Source organism: Solea solea, chromosome 19, assembly GCF_958295425.1.
Source record: "Solea solea chromosome 19, fSolSol10.1, whole genome shotgun sequence".
In the NCBI taxonomy this organism is placed as follows: Eukaryota; Metazoa; Chordata; class Actinopteri; order Pleuronectiformes; family Soleidae; genus Solea; species Solea solea.
Window position 1 is genome coordinate 8949433 of NC_081152.1, and position 26575 is coordinate 8976007.

Below are 26575 nucleotides of genomic sequence, written 5' to 3' on the forward strand. Positions count from 1 at the left end.
CCTATGTTACTGAACGCAACATGATACTACACTACGGCAGCCGCGTAGGTCTCGTCAGTCACCGACAGGCAGAGATGGAAAAACAAACTAGCCTAATGTTGTGTCTCTATTCATAATCAGCACTGTTTTACCCTTTCAATGACTTGTCATCGCCTACCCACACACAGGTGCCACACATAGGCTGTGTTTGTTTGACTTAATGGGTGGAAAAAAGAAGAAATCGGCAGCTCCGGTGGCCCCGGCTGTGGCGGCAGCAGCACAGGGCAGGAGCGGTGTAGCTGCAGCGGTGAACAGCGTGGCGGAGGAGCCGAAGAAGCAACCAGCCAACGCCAAGCCGGCTAAACCAGCCAAAGAAAACAAGTCAAAGGGTAATAAACCGGGTTCATTCTCTCATACGTTGTCTGGATTCACCGTAAAAGACACCCACAGCGTGTTGAAAGGCTCAAAGCGTGTTGATATGATAGTATCGTGATCGTTCTTCATTAGATGGTGTATTTACACACAGTGACTTTATCATACCTGTATTTTTGATGTGTGTAACAAAAGGTTCACCAAACCTCTTTGGGCTACTCATTACAGTTGGTGTGTTTTGGTCGTTTACCAGCTGAGATCAGTGTTCCTGTCAGTAGGGATGAGCATTACAATATTTAGGTTTTGGTAAGATACTTGTCAAATTAAATGTATCTGAGATTGCAACAATACCATTCAAATACCATAATAGTACAACAAAGTGTAAAAAGGAGATCAAAATAATCTGAATATAACACATTCTTTTCTGTTATAAACCAGTGTCAACAATGTGTCAACAATTCTGTGATGTAAAATATTTCTATTGATTATGTCAGTAAAAATGATCGGTTTTAACATAAAGTGAGATGTAACATAAACTGATCTGCTGTAACCTTACTCCAGCTCCAAAGACCTACAGCCTTGCAAACACTGCACAAGTGGACACAGGTGGAGTCTCAGACAAGTCCATTCTGAAAGTGAGTCAACCGCCATTGTAACTGTTGTTGATGGCCCACATGCATTTAATTTATTCAACTGCAGAGATTGTGGATTTTGCTTCACCCTGAAAGACATAAAAAAAAATGTAGAAATGAATCGGACTCCTCTTGCTCACACAGGTCACTATCCAAGCTGACTTGGAGAAGAGGATCATCAAGCTGATCAATGATTTCAGACAGGAGAATGGGGACAAAGAGCATGTTTCAGGCAGACTTACAAGCAAGAAACTGCTGGTGAAGACAAAATTTCCCCGCAATTGTTTTATTCAAAATATTTTTTTATTTTTTTTTCTAAACTTTTTCTTAATGTGCTTCAGGACCTGTACACAGCTCTACAGAAGTTCAACTTCAAGAGAGAGCACATTGAGGAGGCGATGAAGAGCAGTGTGCTCTATGGAGGGGATCTCCACTCTGCTCTCGACTGGCTCTGTCTCAACCTTAAAGATGGTAACAGCGCATCGGCAATCAGATCAGATATAACCACTGTATCGTACACAAACAGGTCAAGGAACTATAATTTACTGTTTCCTTTGCCAGATGAGCTGCCCGAAGGTTTTAGCCAGCAGATGCAGGAGGAAAGCCAGAAGAGCAGGCCCAGGTACCAGCCTCCTGCTCAACAGACACCTGCCACCCCAAGCCCCAAAGCACCCAACAGTATACGCAAAGAGCCCAGCAAGGTTTGTGCACTCATTACCAAATGTGCATTGGGTTGGACGGATGTGTAGCGTGGGGTTTTATCATGGCTTATTATAAGTGTGTGTTGTGTCTGGCAGGCCCCAGAAAAGGACGAAGCTGCAAGCGTGAAGGACTGGATCTTAAGGTATGCGGAACAGAGCAGTGATGAAGATGATGGTGAGGAGGAAGAGGAAGATAGAGAGAAGAAGAGGGGGCACAATCCTGAGCTGGAGGAAAAGTTTGACCCAGTAAAAAAAAAATTTATTCTCACATCTCATCTAACTCTCTTTTCATCTATCTCCCTTTTTAATATTACTATATATACAGTATGTTCAGTGAAAATTCCACCTCCATGCTGCATGCAAAACCACATTTCACCATTAACATGTTTTTTTCATTGTTTATATACAGGTAGGAAGATGTGATGGTTACCTACACTAACTTTAAATATTCACTGTATGTGCCACTGTGAAGTTGTTCTATAACGATGTGTTTCATTCCTTGCTGTGTAGAACGACCGCTATTTGGTCCTCACCGCTCAGCTGTATGACACTAAAGAAATGGCGACCGCTGCCAAGACCAAAGGGGACAAGTTGGGCCAAAGGACGGCACAGGACAGGATACGCATCATACAGCAAGGTGCATACTTTGCCTCTTTTCTGTAGACATTAAACGTCTCCTTTGAAACCACTATTGAGTCACGCAGAATACGTATATTTCTATTTTCATATTTCTAGAAATGAAGCAGCTGGAAGCCCACCCCGTGTTCAATCCAACTATAAAGGTGGTGGATATTCCGCAGAGGGAAAAGAAAACAGTTCCAGTCAGTGAGGGCAAAGAGGACGTCCCCTTTAATCTGTTTGAACGAGCTGAAAAGGAGCCTCCCGCTGAGAAAGGTTCATCACATTTATTTATTACAGGAAATTATATTTTCTACTATGGAATAGCTACTTTGTTCACAGACTGCACCACCATGAAAAAACATGGGTATGGCTCATTTTTACCTTCACCTTAGTGAATTATTTCCTCAAACTAGATATTCAAGATGTTTCCGGTGCCACCTTGGATTCAGGACCTCTGTCCTCAGGGATAAATAATTCATCATCAAAGAGTGTCCCAAATTTACAATTGTATATAGAGATAGCTGTTATAGCTGAGATAGGGACTTTCAGATTGTTAAATCCCAACATTAGAAGCCATTATCAGACAGACTCCTAGGCACCAGAGGGCATCTGGCTTCAGTGACCTCTGACTTTGTTGCTGATCAGTTTATGTCACTTTACATCACAGCTGTGAAGAAGAACGAGCCAAAGGACATTCGTAATTTTGACTATACAGCTCGCAGCTGGACTGGAAAGTCTCCCAAACAGTTCCTCATTGACTGGGTCCGAAAGAACCTGCCCAAGAGTCCTGCACCGGCTTTCCACAAGGTTCCTGCTGGGAGATACTGGAAATGCAAGTGAGTATTCTGTGTTTCTGTGTCCTTATTACCATAATGTATGTTGTGTATAGGTAAAATGTTATTTAATTTTCTCTGCACGTATGATCTCCAGAGTGCGTATTCAGAGGATAGAGGATGTTCTGGAGGTTTGTCCCACCATTCTGACTGAGGACAGCATGCAAGCTCAACATCTGGCAGCCACACTGGCGCTCTACACCCTTATTAAAGGACAGGTACTACATGTTAACATTTTTGCTGTGTTTTAGCCTCATATAATTCTGTGCTTTATATAAAATAAATGTGTTCCTTTTCCCCCTCTCAGTCGGTGCACCAGCTGCTTCCTCCAACCTACAGAGATGTGTGGTTGGAGTGGAGAGACGGCGACCAGCAGCGACAGGAGGAGAACCGCACTGCCGCAAACAAACCTCGAGATCAGTTCATCTCCCGGCTCCTGTCCCGACTCAAACAGCAGCAGAGCCAGAGCCAAGAGCAAGGGTCAGGATCCCAAGACCAGGCTGTGCTGGACCATAGTGGAGATGACGAGCCCGAAGAGTCCTGGGAGAACCTGGCTAGTCTTGATATCAGGGATGGAGAAGATCTGGAAGACAAGAGTGAGAAAAGCGGGTGCAGGAGGGAAGAGGAGGGAGCACTCAGGGCAGGAAGAGAGCTTTTACTGAAGCTGAAGAAGTCACCACTCGCTCTCAAACTGCTGGTAAATACCCTTTAACATCTCCTGATGGTACAGTTAGAATTAAATACAGAAATTAAATTAGTGTTGTACATTTAACTAGGCAGAGCGAGAGCAGCTTCCTGTCTTCCAACACCGCCGTCGTGTCCTGGAGGCTCTACAGCGCCACTCTGTGGTGGTGGTGGCTGGCGAGACGGGCAGTGGGAAGAGTACACAGATTCCTCAGTTCCTGCTGGAGGAGCTGTTGACTGGGGGCAAAGCGGCACAGCCCTGCAACATCGTGGTGACTCAGCCTCGCAGGATATCTGCCATGAGTCTGGCCTGCAGAGTCACTCAGGAGCTTGGGTGTGAGGATGGACCCGGATCCAAGGTGGGAATCACATCTTTAAGGGCAGCATCTTGAGACCTCAGTTCCCCTACTGCAATGATGCACAAAGATGCACTGACACCTGCTGCACTGATTGTGTGTAATGTTGAATTTGTGTTTCAGTCGTCGTTGTGCGGATACCAGATCCGCATGGAGAACCTGTCCGGGGAGTGGACCCGTCTGCTCTACTGTACGACTGGAGTTCTGCTGAGGAAGCTGCAGCACGACAGACACCTGAGTTCACTGACTCACATCATCGTAGACGAGGTACGGACAATTCAATTTTCAATTCAGTTCAATTAAATTTTTGTTTTTTTGCAAACCTGACAATATGCATCAATTGTATTGATATTGGCATATTCTTCACTGGACCTCTCTTCATTTGCCAGGTCCATGAGCGCAGTGTGCAGTCAGACTTCCTGCTGACCATCCTGAAAGACGTTGTTATGAGGAGATCGGACCTGCAGCTGATTCTCATGAGCGCCACAGTCGACTGTGACAAGTTCTCCAACTACTTCAACCGCTGCCCAGTGATCAATATTCCCGGCAGGACTTTCCCAGTCGAGGTATTTTTTTATTTTTAAACGAACCTCTTTGAACCAAGCAAAAAAAAAAGGAACTTTGATTTATAGTGTATAGTAATTCACGTGCTGTTTATGAAAGGATGCGTAAAACTGTAAGACAAACCTACCATCCGGTAAAATTAAACTGAAATGACTTGTCTTTGTCTATGGAACTGCTTTGGACGTGATGACGCGAATCAAAGCTGCTGTTCATTTATCTGCATGGACGTTATTCAGCCTCCTGTGGTTTTGTTTTTCAGGTGTTTCATCTAGAAGACATCGTGGAGCAGACAGGCTACGCCCTGGAAAAAGACTCAGAGTACTGTCAGAAAATTCTGGAAGAAGAGGAAGAAGTCAGCATCTCTATCACACAAAAAGGCGGCAAGACATTTCAACACCAGGTATGATTTGGCTTTTTATTACTATTACTATATTACTATTATGTTTGGTATGTAACGCACGTTCATTGGGCTGTAGTGATTTATAATTATTAATCTGTGTGTTTCTATGTGTTTAGGAGGTGATATTGAGGGACTCCTCAGGCTGGGACCTGGGTCCTGACCTCGACCACTTTAGCAGCAGAACACGGCAGGTGTTGCAATACATGAACCCCAATAAGATCAACATGGACTTGCTGGTTGACCTCTTAGACTATCTAGGTAAAAAACCTTGTCACAATTACTACGTCTGATATACTACGTCTTGTATGGGTTGGTTCTAATATGGGTTTGTTTTTGTGTGTCTACAGACAAATCCCCACAATTTGCAGTTTTGGATGGAGCCGCTCTCGTGTTCCTTCCAGGGTTGGCTCATATCCAGCAGCTGCACGACCTGCTCACTTCAGACAAGAGGTTCAGGGAGAGAAACAGGTGACACACACACACACACACACACACACACACACACACACACACACATAAAAAGTTGCGCAACACACTAAACTGTACAAATAATCTGAAGTTTACCACCATCTCACAGTGAGTTTTGTCTCTTACTTCAAGGTACAGGATTGTAGCTCTCCACTCAACACTTTCATCCAAAGACCAGGCGGCTGCCTTCACAGTGCCCCCTGCTGGAGTCAGGAAGGTACTAATAAATATGTTAGAGAGTATTTAAGACTTTAAATTTAAGAACTAAAATCCCATATACAACAGATTCAAAGACAAAAAAAAAATACAACCTAAGGTCATGGACATCTCTCCTGTGTCTTATGTTTAGATTGTGTTGTCGACTAACATCGCTGAGACAGGTGTGACGATCCCTGATGTCGTGTTTGTCATAGACACTGGGAAGACCAAAGAAAACAAGTAAGTGCCCGTAAACAATGTGCATTTTAATATTGCAGTAGCATGGTTAATATACACTATTATCGTTATCTGTTACAAATTTTTTTTTTTTTTTAAAAAGTGAAACTTTGTCTGTTTTATGACTTCAACCAAAAAGTCTGCAGCAATTTTGATCAGATGAAGATTTGATAAAGTTATTTCACTGCTCAGACATTTAAGTTGAAATTACAGATCTCACCACCTGGTGGCAGGAAAGGATTCATTATCTGTCAACCGTGACTTCTGTTGGTGTCTGGCAGTACCAAGGCTACATTTATACTAATGGCAGAATGGTTGCAGATCATTTTTGACTCTGTGAACGTTTGTGTCGCTCAGGTACCATGAGAGCAGCCAGATGAGTTCTCTGGTGGAAACATTTGTTTCCAAAGCCAGCGCCCTCCAGAGGCAGGGGAGGGCAGGACGTGTCCGTAACGGCTTCTGCTTCAGACTCTACCCAAAATTCAGGCATGGAGTGCATTTTCACATTTTCTTTAAATATAGAGGATGATTGTGAGGATGATTCAATACAGTAAAAAAAAATATATATTTTTTTAAACCTCAGGTTTGATGCCTTCATGGATTATTCCATACCAGAGATACTACGGGTCCCACTGGAGGAGCTCTGCCTCCATATCATGGTATGCTACCGTTACTCAACTGAATGGACACCAAAGAGAAGTTTCTGCTTCTTCATCCCCATTCTTACCCCTGCCTTCTCTTTTGTTTGGTAGAAATGCCAGTATGGTTCCCCGGAGGATTTCCTGAGCCGGGCCCTCGATGCTCCTCAGCCACAGTCAGTCAGTAATGCTATCAACTTGCTGAGGAAGATAGGTGCGTGTCACCTCACCAATCACCTCCTCACTCCTTTGGGACACCACCTGGCGAGTCTGCCTGTCAACGTGAAGATCGGCAAAATGCTGATTTACGGAGCCATCCTCGGCTGCCTGCAGCCCATAGTAATGCCCCACTACCTCATATCATGCAATGATTACATGTTTTAGAGTTTTTTTTCTATTGTATTGTATATCTTTTACTTTTGAGATGCGTGTTAATGAAAGATTTGTTTCAGGCAACCATTGCAGCAGCCATCGCTGAGAAGTCTCCCTTCTCCACACCGATGAATAGAAAGGATGAAGCTAACTTGGCCAAAGCTGCACTGGCATTGGCAAACTCTGATCACCTGACTATCTACAATGCATATGTGGGGTATGGCCTGTTCTGTTAAAGATGCTTTTAACCAATAATCCACACCACACTTGTTGTGTTGGCCTACTGAGCCATAGAGATGAACGGAGCACTAGCTGGAATATATTACCTGAATGCTGTATCCAAATGTGCAATGCATAAATTTGACATACTTTAAACTGCGTGCCAGTATAGGCTGGATGTTCATGATGCTTTGCAGTATAATTATGATGGTTTAATTTGGTAACCCATGGAAAACCCTGAAACAAAAGTAAACTACATCTGATGACTGTGTTTGTTTTAGGTGGAAGAACTCACAGACTGAGGGACCGAGAGCAGAAATGTCTTACTGTAGGAAGCACTTCCTCAACAGAACAGCTCTCATGACAATAGAGGTATCACCCTCACTTACACGTGCACACACTCTCACCTGGGCCTCTTTACTTACTTTTACACAAATGATTCTTTTGTCCTTTCTCCACCGTTCCGCTGCCCTGTTTGACATGTTCCATGCAGGATGTGAGGCATGAGCTGATGAAGATGATGGAGCAGGCAGGTTTCTGGTCACCTCGCTCCTCCTCTCGCTCTAAGGCCCCGCAGGTGGCCCCGCTGTCCAAGCAGCAGATCACAGTCTTGAACGCAGCGCTGACGGCGGGGCTCTACGACAGCGTGGCTCGGGTCTTGTGCACACCCTCGGTGGATGTGCTCGAGCGACTGGCCTGCACGGTGGAGACGCCTCAAGGCAAAGCGCAAGTCCATCCGTCATCCGTGAACCGCAACCTGCAGACCCACGGCTGGCTGCTGTACCAGGAGAAGGTATGAATGAAGACTCTGTTTATCTCGTATGTCTCGTTCGTCACATTTGTGCTAATGCCTGCTTCTCCTTCAAGGTGAAATACACCAAGATCTACCTGCGAGACACCACTCTGATATCTCCATTTCCAATGCTGCTGTTTGGAGGTGACATTGATATTCAGCACAGAGAGAGACTCATCACACTTGATGGATGGATACAGTTCCAGGTCAGATGTTAAGAGGGTTTCAGGGTTCCAGTGGATCCTTAAAAAGTCTTTGAAAGGATTTCATAGTCCTTCATAAAGTCATTGGATTCAATTATCTAAAAAGAAGGCTGAAATTGATATGAAAATTTTTTACTGGACCAAATAGTCATGTTTAATGTGAAATTAAACATTTGCAAAAGTTGTCCATAACTATAATGTCTTCTTCTTCCTGTCCTCCTTTATCCACCACTTGTCCACCCGTCATTGGTGTTCGTGGGGTTGTTTTCTGTTTGTTTATTGTGAAATTGGCATAAAAAAGTCAACATGGGCTTATTTCTTTCCATTTTAAAGGCTCCCGTTCGCATCGGTGTGATCTTCAAACACCTGAGGAAGCTGATGGACTCTCTGCTCGAAAGGAAGCTGGAGAATCCAAGGATGAATCTGGAAGGTAAATCCAACCATGAAAGTTGTTTCCTTTACATTAAGCAGCATAAAGTTGCAATTAACACTTGTGCAACATTTGCTTTGAAGACCAATTGCTTGCCTCTTTAAAAATAGTACTTTTAAACAGTATGTTTCGATTGCAATGTAACGTCACGGTAGATGCCTTCCATAGCTCTATATTACATGGATGAAGTGTGCTGGTATGAATAATAAATAAGTATATTTTTCCTGAATCTGATCTGATCCAGTCTCTTATGTCCACTGTAGGTGAGGGGACCATCCAGATGATTTTGGATCTGATCCAATCCGAGCATGCTCTGTGATAACTGACCAACTCCGGAAGCATTCGCCACAGAAAGAACCTGCAAACCAGGACTTAGGCTGTGTGTGCAGGAGTCCTGCAGACAAAATCCTTATTGTGTCAAATCTACTGTTCAGGATTGACACCTGCAGACAACATGTGGGTTGGACTCTTATTTATCAGGAGCTCAGGAGTGTATGATATGAAATTTCCACTTTCAAACTTGCGACTGTTCACACCTGCCATTCAAATGCTTCCTGCGATCACTTGCGATTGGATCTCACTTCCTCATGCTGTATGCAAATATGACAGATTTGTATCTGCTGTTCACACGAACAAAACAAAAAAAATCATGCTTTTAAAAAGGTCTGACCATACAGACGTGTCTGTTAATGTGTTGGTATGAGTGAGGTGGAGTGAGAGGTCTGCTGCTGTATCATGAAAATGAGATTTAAACGCCTGGAAAAATCAAAATCATGTGTGGATCAGTGTTAGTATTGTGACGCTGATATGCGAGTCCTGAAGAGTGAAATGAAAGCTTTCAGTTCACAGTGGAACTGAAGTGGGTCAGAGGACGCCGGCTAAGTCTCTCACGTTTTTACTGGTTTACACGACGTGATCACATGTCATAAATATGCATTCAGGACGCAGTGAGTGCATTCACACCTGAACTCTCTGAAGAAGTGCAAAAGAATTGTGTTTCCAAATGCAGTGGAAAATAAAAGCTGAATTAAGTCCATCCATCCTTGCATTTTCTATCGCTTTATCCTCCACATGAGGGTCATGAGGGAGTTGGAGCCAAACCCAACATAAGGCGAAATGTCTCTTTTCATTTTAACATTTTATTCTGTCATGGAATTAAAGTACTGTGTATAAATTATGAATAGCAAGAATGCATAGAGCCCCACGGAGTGGGAGTGAAGTATTGTTTTTGGTGGCTCTGTGCTTCCGCACTTGCTTGCAAGAATTTGTGATAGACACACACACACACACACACACACACACACCAGGCACATGTTTATGTACGTTGCTCAAGCACCCTAACTTGCTCCAGTCTTACACAACACATCACATCAAGAATTACTCAGAAACTGTTGCCACACACAGGTTTGGCTGAATGATGTAACCCATTTAATTACTGACACGTTATAAATTAAGTGAAATGAAAGTGCAAAAAGTCCAGTCAAAGACCCTCCTCCAGCGTTTAGAAACATCCTCATCCCATAATTTACCTGAATTGTCACACAGAACGCTCTTAAAATCCAACGGAAACCAGTCCATTGTTCCGCTCGTAAATCTACAGATAAGGCGGTCACAGAGGGGAGTCTGCATGTGAAGCCAACGAACACTCTCATACTTTAAAGAGGAAATGAAAAAAGCAAGCAAAAGGCACAGTGTCTTACTAGGAATAAATTAAGATGCAACATTTGAGCCTCCTGATAATAAACTGGCTTCATATGTGGAGAGCAGAGAGTACCTGAGTTAGAAGAACTTTATAATTGCATAAAACGCCAATTCTGTACTGTTTACAACACAGTGATATAGTGTATGTTTAAAATGCCCCACCCAAACTATGTAGGTATACACAATTATGACACTCGTTTTTTTTTTTTCAACCTACTAAGATCTTGTCTTTACAGGGAAACAAAAAAGAAAAGAAGGAAGTAGTCATGATAAAGTTCATGTCCGTTCCAAAGCTCCAGCGCCGCACAAGGAACGTGTACAGTAGCTGCTGCAGCCAATCTGTGCATCAGTACTGGATAACACTGTAGTCTGTGTCCTGCACCGTGGAGTACGTCACATCATCTGCAATCAGAGCACAGATCAAACACGCGCAGTCTTAACTATGAAAAGCAGATGCACGCGAGGCAGCATATACTCAGCACTGAAAGACCTTTAAAGGTGACAATTATCCAATCATAGTCAAATGGAGCACGAGTGAATCTTTGCCACTGACTTGTTGTTTTTTTTTTACATATGATAATATCAGTGTCCCTCACTCGCCAATCACAAATGATGCTACTTTTAACTATGTTTTCACACCACTATTACAAAGACTTGTTATTTTATAGCAAGTAGAGGAGAGGTCTCAAACTTGTGGTCCGTGGGCTCCACTTGATTTAGAATTAATTTCTTTGGAAATATAATAAAAAAAAATTTAAAAAGCCAGAATTCTGACTTTAATCAGAAGTCAGACTATTTTCCAAAAGTTATTTATTTGTTATTTTTTTTTACATTTGGCCCTAATCCTCTTCCGTACTTTTATTTTGAATTTCTGTGAACTATCAACATTTCTATTGAGATATCATGATGGATTATGATATCATTTTAAGCTCATTTTGCCCACCCCAAATTGTCACAGAGTTGTTTATTTTCAAAAAAGTTGGACTTTTTTTTCACTTGACTTCATGAACCCTGAAGCCCTAACTAGGAAGTGGAAGCAACAGGATGCTCCGTCATAAGAAGACTGGTTTAAATTTATTAACAAAAAATGACACAATAGAAAGGTTAACATGTTCTATGAAAACGAAAACAGAAGCATTTAAGAGGATGTGGTTAAAATGGGTTGGGTACATCAAGACTCAGAGACCCGATTTGATCTGATGGACATTACTATTTTTTTACTATTGTTACTATCATTACTAATCATCTCTTACAGAAACTGTATGTATAAGAAGTGTACAATATACACTTCTTATAATACTCATTTATTTAGATGAAGTTTTGAACCCATATATTTCTTTTGATATGTATGTACAAATGTGATGTGTCATTGTTCAAATGTGAAATAAATAAAAATAAAATTAAATAAAAAGAATTGTGAAATCAGTGCTACGGGAGAGACCGTATTGGTTCAATGTTATTAATCTGGACATTCCTCCATTGGAGGTTTGCCATCTAACCCTTTTCAAAGACTTGTTTTATGATAGCGAGCAACACAAAGTATACGTCAATATATAATAAAATCATACCACCACTACCTTGTGCAGGCTCAGGTAACGGGCCCCTCCTGCAAATTCACAACAACATTAGGAAAACAGAGAGTTATTGCCTAACTACAGATCGATGGGTAAAGCAGTCCTGCAGTGCTGACGATTACCTGAGGATCAGTGGAGGTGGTCGAGTGAGCGGAGCTCCAGTTGGAGACCTCAGACCAATGTAGAAATTCTCATACAAAACTGGAGCTGTGAAAGAGAACAATAAGGTGATTAAACGGCACATATATATGTGTACATGTGTGTAACTATCGTCCCTTTTTTTGTCTGTCGCTGTTATATTCATATACATTTCAGACAAGTGTGCAGAGAATCAGGTGATATTATCCAGAGAAAATCTCTTTTTACACATGGACATATTTGAACATCACACACAAAGTCCCTGCGATGCATGTGTCGAAGCGACGTTAATAAGTGCAGTATGTCCTAATTCTACAACACACCTGGTGGTTTATCTCCGGTCCTCCTGAGGTTTATAAAGTATCCGATGTCTTCCTGGACGTCGCACTGTTCGAGTGACTTTCTCACTTCCTCGTACAGCTGCAGAGAGACAGTGAAACCACACTTTTACAGAATTTCTAGCCACTATGTTCACCAACCAGTTGCTTATTATGTATAATTGGGCAAATGCTTTGTCACAGTCGGACACAAAGTGAACCAAATATGTAACAAACTGAACTAATTGGCAACAATTTCTCATTTTGTTTCACATGATTCCTCATCATTTGCTCCATGGCTGTCATAAAATGATCCCTAATGGCAGTTCAATGTGTTGATCTAACTGTGAACTTCACCTCATCGCTGGTCACACACTGCTGCGAGAGCTGGTTCAGGTGAGTCCAGACAGCGTTTCTCACAAAGTTGATGCGCTCGACCGACTGCTTCTCAAACACCTGTGAAGGAAAGCATTCGGCTCATGTGACCGCATGCGCCGTATTCAGACGCCAGCAATCTTGAATCACTCGCAGTCTTACCTCACACGCTTTGATGTGTTCTTTCAGCCACTCGTCTCTAATCTTTCCCAGTGTGGTCACGTTCTGCTGGTATAATCGGTCTGCCAATCAAACACAGGCATCGGCGTAAGTACAATATACCGTATCTATGCGTACGATAGTAGGAATTAGGGATTAGATTTTGAATAAATATCAAATTGCGATTGCGATATTAATTGCGATATCAGAGGGAATGGCAATTTTTACACAATTATTCTCATTTTCATTTGAATAACATATATAAAGTGATTACTGTGTGATATTTGTGCAGATCTGTGAGAAATAAAGATGGAGAATAAGACGTGTGAAGGTCAGGACAATATTTAATGTAAAAATGGTACTTTGACACACATTTTGGCTTTAAGAAATATTGTGCCCCCCTGCGATTCAGTAGGTCGTATTGCGATTTTGATAAACTGTTCAGCCCTAGTATGAATACTACATACGGTAAATATCCAAAGATATTGTTATTATTACATAGTACATATTTGTATTGAATTATAGTATTAAATGAAATGAATGTTTTTTTTGAGTTCCTCATCCTCTGGGGATAAATACTACTTTAAACTAATAATAAGTGCAGGTGTCTAATACAATCCCATAATAGCATAGGGGCTCTTTTCCATTGGTGTGTAAATGAGAGTCTAAACGCTGTATATTATATGAATGCTTTCCTCTCCATACACCCCAAAAACGATGCCAGAGGTGAAAATGTTTCTTTCTGAACTCACCTGCTTCCTCTGCGTTCTGTTTTGCCTGCTGTGCTTTGGAGCAGAGCTGACAGGTGATGAGGAAGAGAACACATGAGAACCAAGTCTTCATCAGTGGGTCAAATTAGTGTGAAATCTAACTGAGCCGGTGCTCCACTGTACCTTGTCCATATGCTTGGGGTTGTTGGTGCTTCTGTTTACGTTCTGATCGGCCTCTTCTTTGTCTCTGCACTTCTGCTCGTACACCTTCTTTGACTGTGGGACAGCAGCATCGTTAAGTTAGTGTCTGCTCGCAGAGCGTTTTAATGCACCATCATGATGAACTGCAATGGAGTCGTTGTTCGCTGCACTTCCCCAATCTACTGGCATTAGTGCAATCATTACCACAGACTCATTTTATCCTTATTTGAATAGAGCATTTCTTCTTTTTTTGACATTGATGCTCACGCTGTTAAATGACAGCTCTGTGCTTCACTTCCCAGATCGGTCGGCACGACTTCCTCCCCCAAAGAGGAAGAACAGTAATGGGACGAGAATAGAATTTTTCACTGCTGTCTCAACACAACTGAAAGAAGAAAAAAAATCACAACTGGACTGGCGTCCAGTGTCACATGAGTTTCAAATCCCTGTGCTTTTTAGCTTGACATTAAGGTAGCACAAAAAAATGTTTTAGATATTAAAAAAACAGAACACTAACAGTAATCTGACGTTGGTTTGGCAGGAAAATTTCTTTTGTAAGCAATTGAATATTTGGCCAAAACATCGTATCAAAGGGCCTTAAATCGTCTTCAGTCAGAAACATAAACCCACGTTTGCTGCCTTAAGCCAACAATAAACAATAGCTAAACAATCAATCAGCATGTGTGCAATCATTTCAAGAATTACAGCTTGTTCTTTGAGCCTAACACATGCAAGTAGTTATTTTACAGACATCTACTCCCCTGAACCTGGCTGTCACCATGACAACAGCAGTGTTTTTGGTTTAGGTTAACTGTCAAACCTCATAACAGAATCTATTTGAATCAGTTCATATTATTTCAGAATAAAAGCTCGATATGAAATAAAAAACATTTTTTTTTTTTTTTTTTGGGAAGATAAGCAAATCATTTAAGATCAGATTGTTAAACAATCTGCCGAGGCCAGATTCCGCGGGTCCACCAATTGCTGACCACTGGTCTACAGTATGTGGTCTCCAAGCCACTGAGCTCAGAAAGCACTCAAAAGTTCCCTTTGTAAAGTACTGAGCTTATTTTTGACTCACATCCATTGCCTTCTTGAACTGTGCAGACTTCTGTTTGTGGAGCATGTCGATCTGTTGTTCAATCTGAAAGGACAAGATCTCTCAGTTACTATGGTTTCCTGAGATGGACTCGTCTCATCCGCTCATCACAGCGCTGACCCTTTTCCTCGCTTCTTTCTGCTTTTCTCTAAAGTCTTCCAGTTTTTTGGCCTCCTCTCTCATGCTCTGTGCCAGCTGTAGGTGTGACAGGCTCACACGTTCAGTTTCTGAAGGGGTAAAAAACCCAAAAACAATGAATCAATAAGTGATTCGAATTGTGAACTGAAACATTTTATGAGTAGATAATAGTGTACAATGTTGAGCACTTACGCAACTTGAACACATCCAGGGATCTTTTTAACGTGCTGAAAGGACAAATGGAATGCATGCTATAATATAATATGTTATAAACATTATACATGTACATAAATGGTGTACTTCAATTCAAAATCCCAATTTGTAGCACTGCATTTCCCACTGGTATTTGTTCTGTGCCAATTTAAAAAGAAAGACATACACCTTCCGGAAGGATTCATATGATGTATCTTAATAAAAATTGTGTATTTCACAAATAAAAGCAGTTAAACCATGTTAAGTCCTTTTCACAGAAACAAAGACATGTGACCACTTAACATGTCAAACCACATTAAACTGTCTGTATTGATTTAGTGTGTTTTAAGTCTTGGTAAGCATTTAAAGCTGCTTTATACTACAGTTAAGTTCCCACGGACACATCAGCATCAGTGGACTAGTGGAGCCGAGGACCAAACCCATAACCTTCTGGTTGAAAGACGACCGACTTTACCACTGACCAACCGCTGCCCCAAATAAACCAATGATATGAAGAAACTGCATGCTGACCGCAAACTAGAAAGTAATCTCTATTTCGTAGTTGGGCTCCAGGAGTTATTCTAACAGCCCAAATCCAAACAGATGAATTAATTCCATGGTGTGACGTTCACTGACAAACACACAACAGCTGCAGCTCAACATTGCTTACTTCATCTCATTGTGTCCGCACACCTTCTTGGACAAACCAAGGAGGTCTTTGGCGTATTTCTCCTCAATTGAGGCCCTAAAAAACAACAACAACAACAACAATTAGTCTGGTATTAAAACATTTTGTGTGGCTGGTAAATGTGGCTATAAAATCTATTTTACTTATCTATTCATGTATTATTAGTTATTACATTGCTTTAAATCAAAAAAGTAAAAGTTATTTCCACTGCTCTGCCATGACCTGCATTTTTATATATAATATATAATATAATATATTATATATATGTTATATATAATTATTATTTTTTGACTCCATTTATTATTTATTTGACTTTCTTGTTCCTTGTGTTTTGAGTGTGTTTACATTGCATGGTGATGCTTGATCCTGTCTGCTTGTTGTCTTTGAGTGTTCAATGTCCCACTCCCCACCAACAACACGTTTTAATGTCTTGACTTTTTCCCCTTTTTTCTCTCACAGTTGTGTTGTAACTTCCCACAATAATGACCCAGAATAAACTGCAGCTCACGTTCCTTCTCCTTGCCAACTTTCATTTTCGCCTCACTTTCTTCATCTGACTCTTTTGCAGCTTTTCCACAAACTCTCCAGCTCAGCACCCTCGGCACTAGCTGCTTACTCTGCAGAAGCTTTCAAATAAAATAAACAAATAAACAAATAAAATGCTCATTTCTCAGTGCAACACTGAGCAACTTTGGTAACAACCAGGGCAAGATGGTGACTATGCATCTTGCTGTATACTTAGATATTTATTAGTGCTTCTATTGAATTGAACTAAATAATTTTGCATGATTCCACATAATAGATGTTGTTTTTTTTTACCTGGCTTTCATGAAGTCCTCCAGCTCCTTGCATGTCCTCCTGCCATCATTGAGATACTGAATGATGACGTCATAGCCACCAGTGCAGGTCAGATCAATGTTCTGCCAAGGTCAAATGAAAAATATTAGATTCTGTTGAATTATATTTTTAACTTTGTTTCTACTGACTGATTCTGACTTTACAGACAGTGGCACTGTAACAGTACTGTTATATTGGAACCTCCTCCTGCTGCCATATTCTACTGCTTATACAGTACAAACATTTGTAAGGACATTAACATCCAGTAAAACACTGAAAGCACCGTGTCTCTGAGTGCATGTTTGAAATAGCACCTTTGACAATAACTATAACACCTTTGCCTACTGTCAGACATTTAACTGTACAGTTATTCTGACCTTCAATGTTAGATAGACAGACTCTGAGGTTTATATCACACAAATCAATGCAACACACGTAAATGTAAAAAAAACAAGCAAACATAAAAAAACCTGTTAAATATCAGGATGTTTCAGAGAGAGAACGAGGGTGTGAATTGATGTTTTGACCCGCATATCTCTGTAATTAAAATAAGCTTCTTAGAGCAACAGCCTATAATCACCCAAACCATGTGAATATGAAAATCACTGAGTTTTTTAACTTTCCATCTCCATAAACTACATGAGGTCTGAAGTAACTGTGCAGCAATCCATTTATGAGTTTAGTAATAGTTACGTTTATTGATTTAAAACGAGAAAAATAACAAATGATAGATTTGTTGTTGTTGTTTTTTGGATAATCATCAAAGTAATTCAAGGACGAAGTAAAGAAGAACAACACTCACCCAGAAGAAATCCTTTAAATGTAGATTTTCCATGACGATTAAACGGTGTGGACTTCAGCAGATTCCGCAGCTCTGACACTGTCGACCTGCTGCTGTCTGAGTTTGTCTCTCTCTGAGGAGGAGGTTCGTTGTGGCTCCAGGTGCATCATGGGTATTGCAGTTTTAATGCATCGCGGGTAAAAAAAGGCAGTGTTCAGTTAGTTAGTTCGCTGCCTATTAATTTAGTTCACTACTTAGTAATTTTGTTTATTTAGTGAGTTATGTAGTTTCTTTAGCTTTTTAGTTAGTTGTTTATTTGGTTATGTAGTTTTTTTAGTTAGTTGTTTATTTAGTTATGTAGTTTTTAGTTGGTTATTTAGTTTGTTATGTAGTTAGCTATTTAGTTAGTTTATCAGTTTAGTTACTCAGTTGTTTGTGAAAGCAAACAAAAGTAATGCTTCACATTACATGCTTTGTAACAGTGAATCTCATGAGTGGACACTAATGTTATTGTGATGTTTGTGAGGTTTTAAATATTTCTCTGGATCAAACTCGCACTTCTGTTTACATAAAATTAAAACATTAATTCAGCTATTAACCAACAGCTCACCATTAAAGTTTAACGGCAGGGCATTTATTGACTTTTATTTAATGTATTGTATTAACACAGCTGTTACTGATTTGCAAATCCTCTGCATTTGTAAAGAGAGGTAGAAGAATTTTTCACAACAGAATAAATAAACACTACTAGTGTGACTTTTTCAGCGCCTGTGACCTCATCTATACAAAATATGCTTGCTTTTAATGGAAATAACCAAAGCCATTTGTGTGCTACAGACATGTTTTAACAACACAGGGACAAATGTTATGTGTGACCAATTTTAGGACATTTATTAAAAGGAAGAAGCAGAAGTCGTAGCTTAAGAGCTGCAACACACATCAAAATGAAAAGACACATGATCACATTTACAGAACTATCAGAGATGATTTATTTTAGCCACTGAATATAATACATTAATAAGCTAACAAAGTTCATGTATAATATCATTTGAGTTTAACATTCAGGTCAGTGATTGTGTCATGTCATGTCCATGTGTCCTACTTGTACTGCTTCCTCTTTTTAAGGAGCGTGTCTCGTAGAGCAAGCTGTGGAATGAAGACAAAATCGTTACAGTTGAAATGCAAATACAGTTCCCTCGGTTTATTTGACACAAATAATGAACCGAGACAAATCCAGGAGCTCATTCACTTCCAAGTAAGTTTTTGCAGTAAGTTACCTGTTTCTCTCTGAAGGAGCGTTTGCCCTTGGTCCTCACATTCCGACTGTGTCTCATCATCATGAAGTTCTTTGTCCTCCTCTTCTCCTTGTTGCTGGTGCTGGCGTGTGGGTTCAGCTTGGTGTGCTTCTTCGCAAACTCCTTCCGGTCAGTTCGGCCCGCCTACAAAACCGAGTATCAGGAAAAGATAACGGTCAGCAAATGTAAATCGAAAATGTTAAATTATTGAAATTATATTTTTCTCATATTTTATAGCCCAAAGAATAAATGAGGAACATAATTATTAAACTGTATTTATTAGTTGCAGCCCTGCATAGCATTATGTCATGATGTACAGTGACAAACCACTGCTGTAAATCTTAAAACAAGATTTAAAATGAGCAGACAGTAAACGCAGGCTTTTACCATTGCTGTTGCCAGACGCGTTTCCTTATCTGCTTTAGGTTTTTTGTGTAGTTTCTCGATATTTCTCAGTGTCAGCAGCTCCCCACTGCAGGATACGAAAAAAAAAAACACACAAACACAGAATAATTACTTTTAACTTTACAGTAACAACACTATTATGAGACCTGAGAATACTTGTGTATCAACAAATCCTTGCAAATTATAGATTCTTAGGGGACATTCACATGCTGCATCTTTTGCACGTAGAAGTACATTATTTAAAATGGAGAAGTGCGTCAGATGTACACAAATGTGAGAGACGCTGTTGTTCTTCTCAGTGCATCTGCATCACACCCACATAAATATTTCTCAACTGTTTCTGAAGGATTTACGCTTGAACTGTATCTTTGATATTCAGGCCAAAGATGTAGTTCTAACTGTCCAGTCTTTGTCGACTCTGAAATGAGCTTTCATCCAGTCGAAGCTCCTGAATCAGTTGGGAAAGGAGAGGATGAACATTGCTGATAGTCCATTGTATTTTTAGTTTTATCAGTAATTCAGTGAGGATTTAATAATGATGAATACTGCACCCTTGGTTTAAAACACCTCTACCTTCTTCCATGCATTATTTTTTAATGTGAACGACCCCTCAAAACTCATCTTTCATCTCATTCTCACCTGCCGTCTTCCTCATTGTCACTGTCCACAATTTTCCTCTTCTGATTTTTGCCCGGTGCAGCATTGACCTCCTTTGCCATCTGGGCCAGACGGATCTTCTTGAAGTCATCCTGAGTCAGAAGCCTGCTGGTGCTCACTGCCACTGCCTTGGCTTGTCTCTCCTCCACTGGTATACTCTGGAGCTTCTCAGCCTGAAACCAACATAGAAAACTCACATTAAAACAAGCATAGCAAGCATAACACAAACACTATCTATATATATATATATGACAGTTTACTCTCACCACTTCTCCTGTGTCTTCATCAGATGAGTGATGAACGTCCACCCATTCCCCGTCCTCACCATCGTCACTTATGCTGGCACTCTCCCAGCCCTCTGTTGTACAATATGAAAAGATATGTGTTGTATTGAATATCTACCATCTTTCATAAGCTCAGTACATTAGGAGAACAGGTTTCCGTTTACAGAAGGAATCAGAAAATGTATGTATAAATGTTCAATAATAAGAGGATGGCTGACCTTCATCCTCCTCTCCTTCTTTCTTCTCCTCCTCCTCTTCCAGGACTTCAGCTCCAGGGATGTGATCTTTAGCTTCAACTTCTCCATATTCTTTGATCTTAGCTTCTGTTGATGCCTCTGTGGGTCTCCCCTGGACAACAACGAGCAGAGCGGTGTTAGAGTTTGGGATCTTATTTCAGCACTCTCCACCAACGTAGGTAAAAATAACAAACAGCATGAAACATCAGTATCATTTGACCTAAATGTTCAACATTAATTAATTAATTCATTCATTCATTTATTTATCAGATTATTTTATCTGATAAATAAATAAATAAAATTAATTATTGTATCAATATCAATATTCCTTTAACTGTCATAAAAATGGATGTCTAATTCTCACTTGATTTCTAACACCAGTAATTATTGGAGTAAATCATCGCAATCATTAGTTTCAACTTAAATAAAATGTTATTTCCAGTATCAAAAACTGACAAAGTGCTGGTCATATTGTAAATCTCAGCCTTGACAGGAGCAACCAAAAGACCAAGTCCATTCTATATACAGTCTGAAAATTCCTCACAAAAAACCCAAACACCAAGCAATGCACCCACATTTTGATTCCAGTGTCACACATTTTTTTTTTTTTAATCTCATTCTGTGTTATTACACATTTAGATTTTGAATTAAAATATGTTTTTTGGGTTTTTTTTTTTTTTTTTTAACACTCCGTGAACTCACTCGGTCCCTCTTGTGCAGCATATGTGGGTCTAGGTTTCTGAACAGCTGGATCAGTCCTCGCGCAGACATCATCACATCTGAGGCAAAGACATGTTGTGTTTGAGTGAACATGCACGCACATACAGTACACACACAAAACTACACTGGCTATAAAATGAGACTCACTCTTGTCCTTGTGGATCTTGTACTGAGCCAGGTCCTGCAGCAGGTCTTCGTTGATAGCGAGTGGACAACGGGCTGCCACCTCTTTGATGGCATTAATCCTGAATCACAGGGAGCACAGGGAAAACTTTACTATTTAACAATACAATAAAACTGAGTATGGCATCTGAAAACATAGATGTTCAAAAGCTGACTTGTTGAATTTTAACATTTAATGATGAAGACACAAATGTTGGGATTCTGACTGAATAGGAGGCTGTAAGGACTTAACAAAAATCGTTTACTTTAACCGCAGAAACTGTGAAAGGTACTCACCCCACAGTCATGACCTCCCCAGAGTTTCTGTCGGTCACAAAGTTATTTGCAATTGTCATGATGACGGGTTCAAGGATCTGCATGAGTGGGAAAAAATGGTGTTAGCATTGTTCACATGAAACCTGAGGTGCTAAATGAAAATAAGCAGATATCCGTGTACCTCTGGTGGGACGAGCTGGTGTGATGACTGTGCAGCACACAGGAGAATCTTTGTCACTTCTATAAAAATGACAGAGATGTGGTTTTAAATGTGTCACAGCACAAGTCAAATGACTTAAACCTATAAGATTTCTACTATTTTTACCTCTTTGATGGGGCTGAAGAAATCTCTGGACAAAGGGATAATAATTGAAGAGAAAAAGCTGGAGAGTGGGAAAGAACAATAAGTATTCTACACAAAATAAACCTTTTAACCAGTACTTCATTTAAGCTTTTATCACCTCTGCCTAACAGCATGCAATTATATCTGCTTGTTAATAAAATAATAAATGAAACATCAAACAAACATCTTACTTAAAACTTACCATAACATAAAAACAAGTGAGTTAAAAATGATCACTGACCTCATGGATACCAACGAGTCTGGATATGAGCTCCATCATCATGATCTTCACCTCAAAGCGCTCTTTAGAGTCTTCCAACTGTTTCAAGAGTTTCTCTGAGAAGTCTTCACCAAAAATATCATATTTGATAGTGAGTACACTTGTGCAAAACATGTCACACAAATGTCTCTGGGAAACTTTTTTCTACAGTGCAGGGTAGAGGACAAGTGAGCTTTACCTTGTGGGTCATGAATTAGGTGAATGGCAGAAAAATTGAACACCTCTGCTTTCCTCTTTTTCTTGTGTTTCTGCAAATACACAACATGAGTATTGAGAATCAAAGCGCTAACGACTAACTTAATTTATCTGAACATTCATTGGACGAAACAAGTCCTGTATGTGCGATTTTCGATTTTACAGTGGTGGTACCTTGAGGACTTTCATTGCTTTTTCCAACTTCTTCTTGTTTTTGGAGGATTTCTTGCCCGTGGAGTATCTCACCTTCAGGTCTCGGGCTGATGGTCCCTCTGCCTGGAATACAAAACTGATGTTTAACAAAAAAAGTTGCACCATTAACATGCTATATAACAATGTAACTAAAATATATTTAAAGTCCTAACTACTTGGTTTCAAACTTTCCGTTTTACTCACCTCTGAATCTGAATCGCTCTCATTCTTTTCATCTTCATCTTTGCCCAAGAAGAATTTAAGACCTGCAACAAGGATCTACAAAGGGAGATGCATGTGAAAGGATGTTCACGACTGGTTTTATATTCATTCAATATAAAACGCCAGTGTTTGCTTTCAAAATGAAAATAAATAAACAGAATAAACCTTGGTCACTTTGGAGAAGCAGGCTGTTGTAATGACATTAACCGTCTTTGCATCATTCCTGAGGCAAAACCAAAAAGACAAGGAAATTACTTAAAAAAAATAAAAAATCTAATGAGCTCTACTCACTCTCTTCTCTTTGTGTGAATGATACTCACCATATGTTTCTTTTGTAAAGCTCCGCCATTACATCTAAAGAGATCTTTGCTGCAATGGGATTGCTGTCTCTTAGCATGGTGTACATGAAGTTCTGTAGCGTCTGAAACACACATTGTATTAAAAAGAATGAGATTCAGCTGTTCACAGCTGCTTCATCACACAACATAAGGTGACGCTCACAAATAAAGCATGAGTTTGGGTACTTACTGTGTTGACCTTGTTGTTTTTGTGCTTGGAATTTATGTTTTTGATATCAGCCACTATGTGTGTGTACAGTGTCTGTGGAGAGAAAAGATGCAACAAAAGGGAGATGACATGATCAGAGGGGGACATTTAAGGAACACAAATATGGACTCAGAAACCTCATACCGTGAACAGATTTATGCCTCAAACATATATTACCACTTCCTTATATGGAGCCAAATGGTTGTTTGAGCAGTGAAGTGGAAAGATTACCTTCCTAAGCAGTTTGTCGTGGCATCGCAGCATCTCAAAGAACAGTTCAAGGAGACCGGTCGGGTCAATCAGGTTTTTATTCCTCAGAAGGATCAGCGATTTGCAGAAGGTCTGACCGAGGTGGGGTGAGAAAATAACATTTCACTGATGTGGCATAAACATAATCAAATATTATCTGTGTGACTAACCATGTCACTATGTTCAGCTTCTTACCATTCTTAAGTCTGAATCAAGGACTGTGTGGTGACTGAGTAACAACTCAGTCAGTTCTTGAGGGAAGGTGGGCAGATGTTGCAGGTAACAGTGAGCAACCTGAAGGAAAAGGAGCAACCATTAGTCTTAATTACAAGTGAGGGATCCGCATATGGGCTCCTATGTGTCCAGACTGTGCTCATTTTTCTCATAAGAATGACAACTTTGAACCATATCGCAATTTCAATTACTGTCCGAATAATAACAACATTAATGTTTGACTATATTGTGCAACATTAAGTTTGAATTCACCTGAGAAATAAACATGACAAGTTCTGCCAGCTCCTTGTTGGGCTTGTCGGGCTGCAGTCTGAAGATGTGAACATTGGACTGGTAATGTCGGTACTGCTGCATAAACTGAAGATGACACAAGGACAGCCAGAGGTTAATGTAGTTAACTGTAATTCATTTGTTTTATTCTGACATGAATAAAACTAGTCTACATGCTAATGCTAACTTACCTCTTCCACGTACGACTGTGGATCCCTCTTTATCAAGTTCTGCAGTTGTGGCAAATTGTTTGGCAGTTTGTTGTTGTGTCGTCCGGACATGTTTGAATCGTATTATGTGATATTCTCTACGAAAATAAACTAATATTGATAAAATAATCACAATATAAGGGAAAAAGATGTACTTTTCACGGAGAAAGCGTGGCAGCTGAGCAGGCTGCCATTAAACACCACAACAGGAAGTAGACTGGAACGTCACTTCCGCTTCAGTTAAAGGGCACCATCGTCTTTTTTTCGAGGTTCGATGTTTTACTGTGAAATTTCCAAATTTTACTATATAGATCACGACAAACGCAAAGTTTTGCATAAACAAGCGTTTTTGACTAGTTTACTGCAATTTCTGTAACACCTAATATTATTTTAAATAAGTTAATTTCAATTAAATGTTTGATAAATGAAGCACAACTTCATTTCAAGTACTTGACATAACGAAAGGTATTGGGCAATCTCCAAACTACCTAATTCTGGGAGTGAATGCCTTATAAATGTATCACTGACAGTGATGTGCAAGTGGTAAAAGTATGAGTTAGTGCCCAACTGGCTGTCCATGGCCTAAAGCAAAATAGTATAGTGCCCATTAAATAAAACCAAAAATGTAAAAAGAAACAACTGAGCAATACAAAGAAAATTCATTTACATCAGGAAAAGCGCATTCCTGATAAGTCTGAATTGCTTCTGTAGCAAACCAGATCTTAAAAGAGCAAAATGAATTTAAACTTTGTTTTGTGGCCCAAAACTATTGAACTGTATAAAGGTAAGACGTCTAGGCAGGAATAATATGAACAGGACTCTAGCACCACCTGATGGTGGAACTAGTTAATAGCTGCAGCCAATGCATTGTTTCATTCAATTTACACGGATGGAAAAACAAAAGCACATGATTGCCAGTGAAACATGGACCAAAAGCCATGAAGGTTCCAGTCTTTGAAAATGATATGATATAAATGAACAGTTGATTAAATTCTGAAGTCCATATTGAAACCAGAGTTAGTTTGTGTTTTTTTTTATTTTTGACAAAATAACATTTTCAATATAATGCAGTAAAAAACAACAACTAAAAAAACCTTCACATACTATATCCATTTATTTATTTTTCTGTTGACTTTCCAAACAGCCTCAGCGTAGGTAAACATCATAGGCAGCATTTTTGCATTTTCATATTAAAAAGCAGTGGCCTCCATTTCACTATTGTCCAACCAGTATCAAACCGTTTACATGTGCACAAGACAAGCTGTGGCGTCTCTTACTCTTCAGTGAGTTTGATAGACAACAAACTTGCTGAAGCTGTATATTTTTTTAAATGTTTTTATATGTACTTTATATTATGGCAAGTGTCGTAAAAGTTAGGAATGTGATGGCAACTTCTGTACAAAGCACGACTGGTAACATTTTGGGCTGAGAAAGAGCCCTAAAGTGACAAAAGACAAGGGAAATATTAGATTTTCTTTAAATGAAACCTTCTGCTACAAACCATTTTAATATGTATCCAGTTTAATTTTCAGGAGCTGAATATGTACACTTTTAATTTCATCATTTGCCTCAGGCAGTTAGCAATCACTGTATAATAGATTTACAAAGCAAATACTGACATAGTATTCTGTCAAGGCATGTTCCAGCATCAGAATAGGATTCAAAATACACAAGTAAGATTTTGTTCCACATAAAATACGAGATCATCGATCACTTTTATAATTATTTTTTTAAAATATCCAAGAATCTGACAAAAAACCCCATTAGTGTTCTCCTACTGGTGATGATAGGAAATACAATCAGCAGTTTTCATAAATGCATTGAAAGGGAGCAGCAGCCAGGGAGAGAAAACCCAAAAAGCAAAACATAAAAATATAGACTTCTTAAAATGGTTTACTCTTAAAAAGGAACTGAATATTTTAAGGCATAAAAAAAAACATATCGTGTAATTTGGCAATTCCTGCCTGTGTCAACTCTGCTCTAGTGATTCAACCACTACACGGCGCTGATATGTGGTGTCTACTATCCTGAGATGTTTTCCTCAGCTTGAAGGCATCTGAGCACGTAGAGGATCACTTGATAGCAGAAGATGTATTGATCCTAAGAAAAAAAACAAGGACGATTTGAGATGTAAATTAATGTAGTTGATATTAAAAGAAAACTTAATAAAGAAAAGACAAGAAAAGTCAC

At 39.8% G+C, this 26575-nt stretch overlaps 4 protein-coding genes across 6 annotated transcripts in view; 1 reads left to right on the forward strand and 3 right to left on the reverse strand.

Annotated features, from left to right (window-relative positions):
• Positions 1 to 48: 48 nt before the first annotated feature.
• On the forward strand, positions 49 to 9736 carry dhx29 (DEAH (Asp-Glu-Ala-His) box polypeptide 29). Its single transcript, XM_058617435.1, has 28 exons — positions 49 to 368; positions 913 to 986; positions 1128 to 1241; positions 1325 to 1454; positions 1545 to 1684; positions 1781 to 1930; positions 2195 to 2321; positions 2420 to 2578; positions 2973 to 3141; positions 3236 to 3356; positions 3446 to 3835; positions 3915 to 4181; positions 4302 to 4445; positions 4568 to 4744; positions 5002 to 5142; positions 5259 to 5400; positions 5490 to 5610; positions 5743 to 5827; positions 5960 to 6048; positions 6403 to 6531; positions 6629 to 6704; positions 6798 to 7022; positions 7136 to 7272; positions 7556 to 7646; positions 7768 to 8067; positions 8142 to 8273; positions 8604 to 8700; positions 8964 to 9736. Exons 1-28 carry the CDS (start codon positions 200 to 202, stop codon positions 9017 to 9019), a joined length of 4152 nt encoding a protein of 1383 aa, XP_058473418.1. The 5' UTR covers positions 49 to 199; the 3' UTR covers positions 9020 to 9736.
• A 102-nt stretch (positions 9737 to 9838) lies between these two features.
• Positions 9839 to 17874, reverse strand: pstpip2 (proline-serine-threonine phosphatase interacting protein 2). Its single transcript, XM_058617436.1, has 14 exons — positions 17632 to 17874; positions 16812 to 16912; positions 15975 to 16049; positions 15305 to 15339; positions 15095 to 15201; positions 14957 to 15019; positions 13858 to 13950; positions 13717 to 13762; positions 12968 to 13047; positions 12788 to 12886; positions 12437 to 12533; positions 12098 to 12182; positions 11979 to 12007; positions 9839 to 10803 (listed from the first exon to the last, which is right to left on the reverse strand). Exons 1-14 carry the CDS (start codon positions 17662 to 17664, stop codon positions 10748 to 10750), a joined length of 999 nt encoding a protein of 332 aa, XP_058473419.1. The 5' UTR covers positions 17665 to 17874; the 3' UTR covers positions 9839 to 10747.
• A 601-nt stretch (positions 17875 to 18475) lies between these two features.
• Positions 18476 to 24588, reverse strand: sdad1 (SDA1 domain containing 1). Its single transcript, XM_058617307.1, has 22 exons — positions 24368 to 24588; positions 24159 to 24263; positions 23868 to 23966; positions 23655 to 23765; positions 23406 to 23477; positions 23198 to 23298; positions 23043 to 23100; positions 22860 to 22934; positions 22638 to 22739; positions 22447 to 22516; positions 22230 to 22333; positions 21971 to 22028; positions 21827 to 21885; positions 21667 to 21743; positions 21355 to 21452; positions 21190 to 21266; positions 20470 to 20599; positions 20234 to 20325; positions 19950 to 20140; positions 19293 to 19377; positions 18888 to 19049; positions 18476 to 18756 (listed from the first exon to the last, which is right to left on the reverse strand). The coding sequence occupies exons 1-22, from the start codon at positions 24455 to 24457 to the stop codon at positions 18709 to 18711; spliced, it is 2064 nt and encodes a 687-aa protein (XP_058473290.1). The 5' UTR covers positions 24458 to 24588; the 3' UTR covers positions 18476 to 18708.
• Positions 24589 to 25480: 892 nt separating this feature from the next.
• ptpn13 (protein tyrosine phosphatase non-receptor type 13) overlaps positions 25481 to 26575 on the reverse strand; it is a 46934-nt gene continuing 45839 nt past the window's right edge. For all 3 annotated transcript variants that reach the window (XM_058616846.1, XM_058616845.1, XM_058616844.1), the window contains one exon: positions 25481 to 26485. In XM_058616846.1, coding sequence (XP_058472829.1) covers positions 26408 to 26485 — 78 coding nt within the window. In that variant the 3' untranslated portion in view covers positions 25481 to 26407. The remainder of the gene's footprint in view (positions 26486 to 26575) is intronic.

What these genes read in the sequence shown, in the direction of transcription:
- dhx29 (XM_058617435.1), top strand. Translation starts at nt 200, where the DNA reads ATGGGTGGAAAAAAGAAGAAATCGGCAGCTCCGGTGGCCCCGGCTGTG. An exon ending in GGGAAGACCAAAGAAAACAA is followed by an intron (nt 6,049 to 6,402) that starts GTAAGTGCCCGT and finishes TGTGTCGCTCAG; the next exon opens with GTACCATGAGAGCAGCCAGA. An exon ending in GGCTGCTGTACCAGGAGAAG is followed by an intron (nt 8,068 to 8,141) that starts GTATGAATGAAG and finishes TTCTCCTTCAAG; the next exon opens with GTGAAATACACCAAGATCTA.
- pstpip2 (XM_058617436.1), bottom strand. Translation starts at nt 17,664, where the DNA reads ATGGAAAATCTACATTTAAAGGATTTCTTCTGG. An exon ending in CCTGGATGTGTTCAAGTTGC is followed by an intron (nt 15,202 to 15,304) that starts GTAAGTGCTCAA and finishes TTACCCCTTCAG; the next exon opens with AAACTGAACGTGTGAGCCTG. An exon ending in ACCCCAAGCATATGGACAAG is followed by an intron (nt 13,763 to 13,857) that starts GTACAGTGGAGC and finishes ATCACCTGTCAG; the next exon opens with CTCTGCTCCAAAGCACAGCA.
- sdad1 (XM_058617307.1), bottom strand. Translation starts at nt 24,457, where the DNA reads ATGTCCGGACGACACAACAACAAACTGCCAAACAATTTGCCACAACTG. An exon ending in CGCGTCTGGCAACAGCAATG is followed by an intron (nt 19,050 to 19,292) that starts GTAAAAGCCTGC and finishes TCGGTTTTGTAG; the next exon opens with GCGGGCCGAACTGACCGGAA. An exon ending in GCTCCTTCAGAGAGAAACAG is followed by an intron (nt 18,757 to 18,887) that starts GTAACTTACTGC and finishes TTCATTCCACAG; the next exon opens with CTTGCTCTACGAGACACGCT.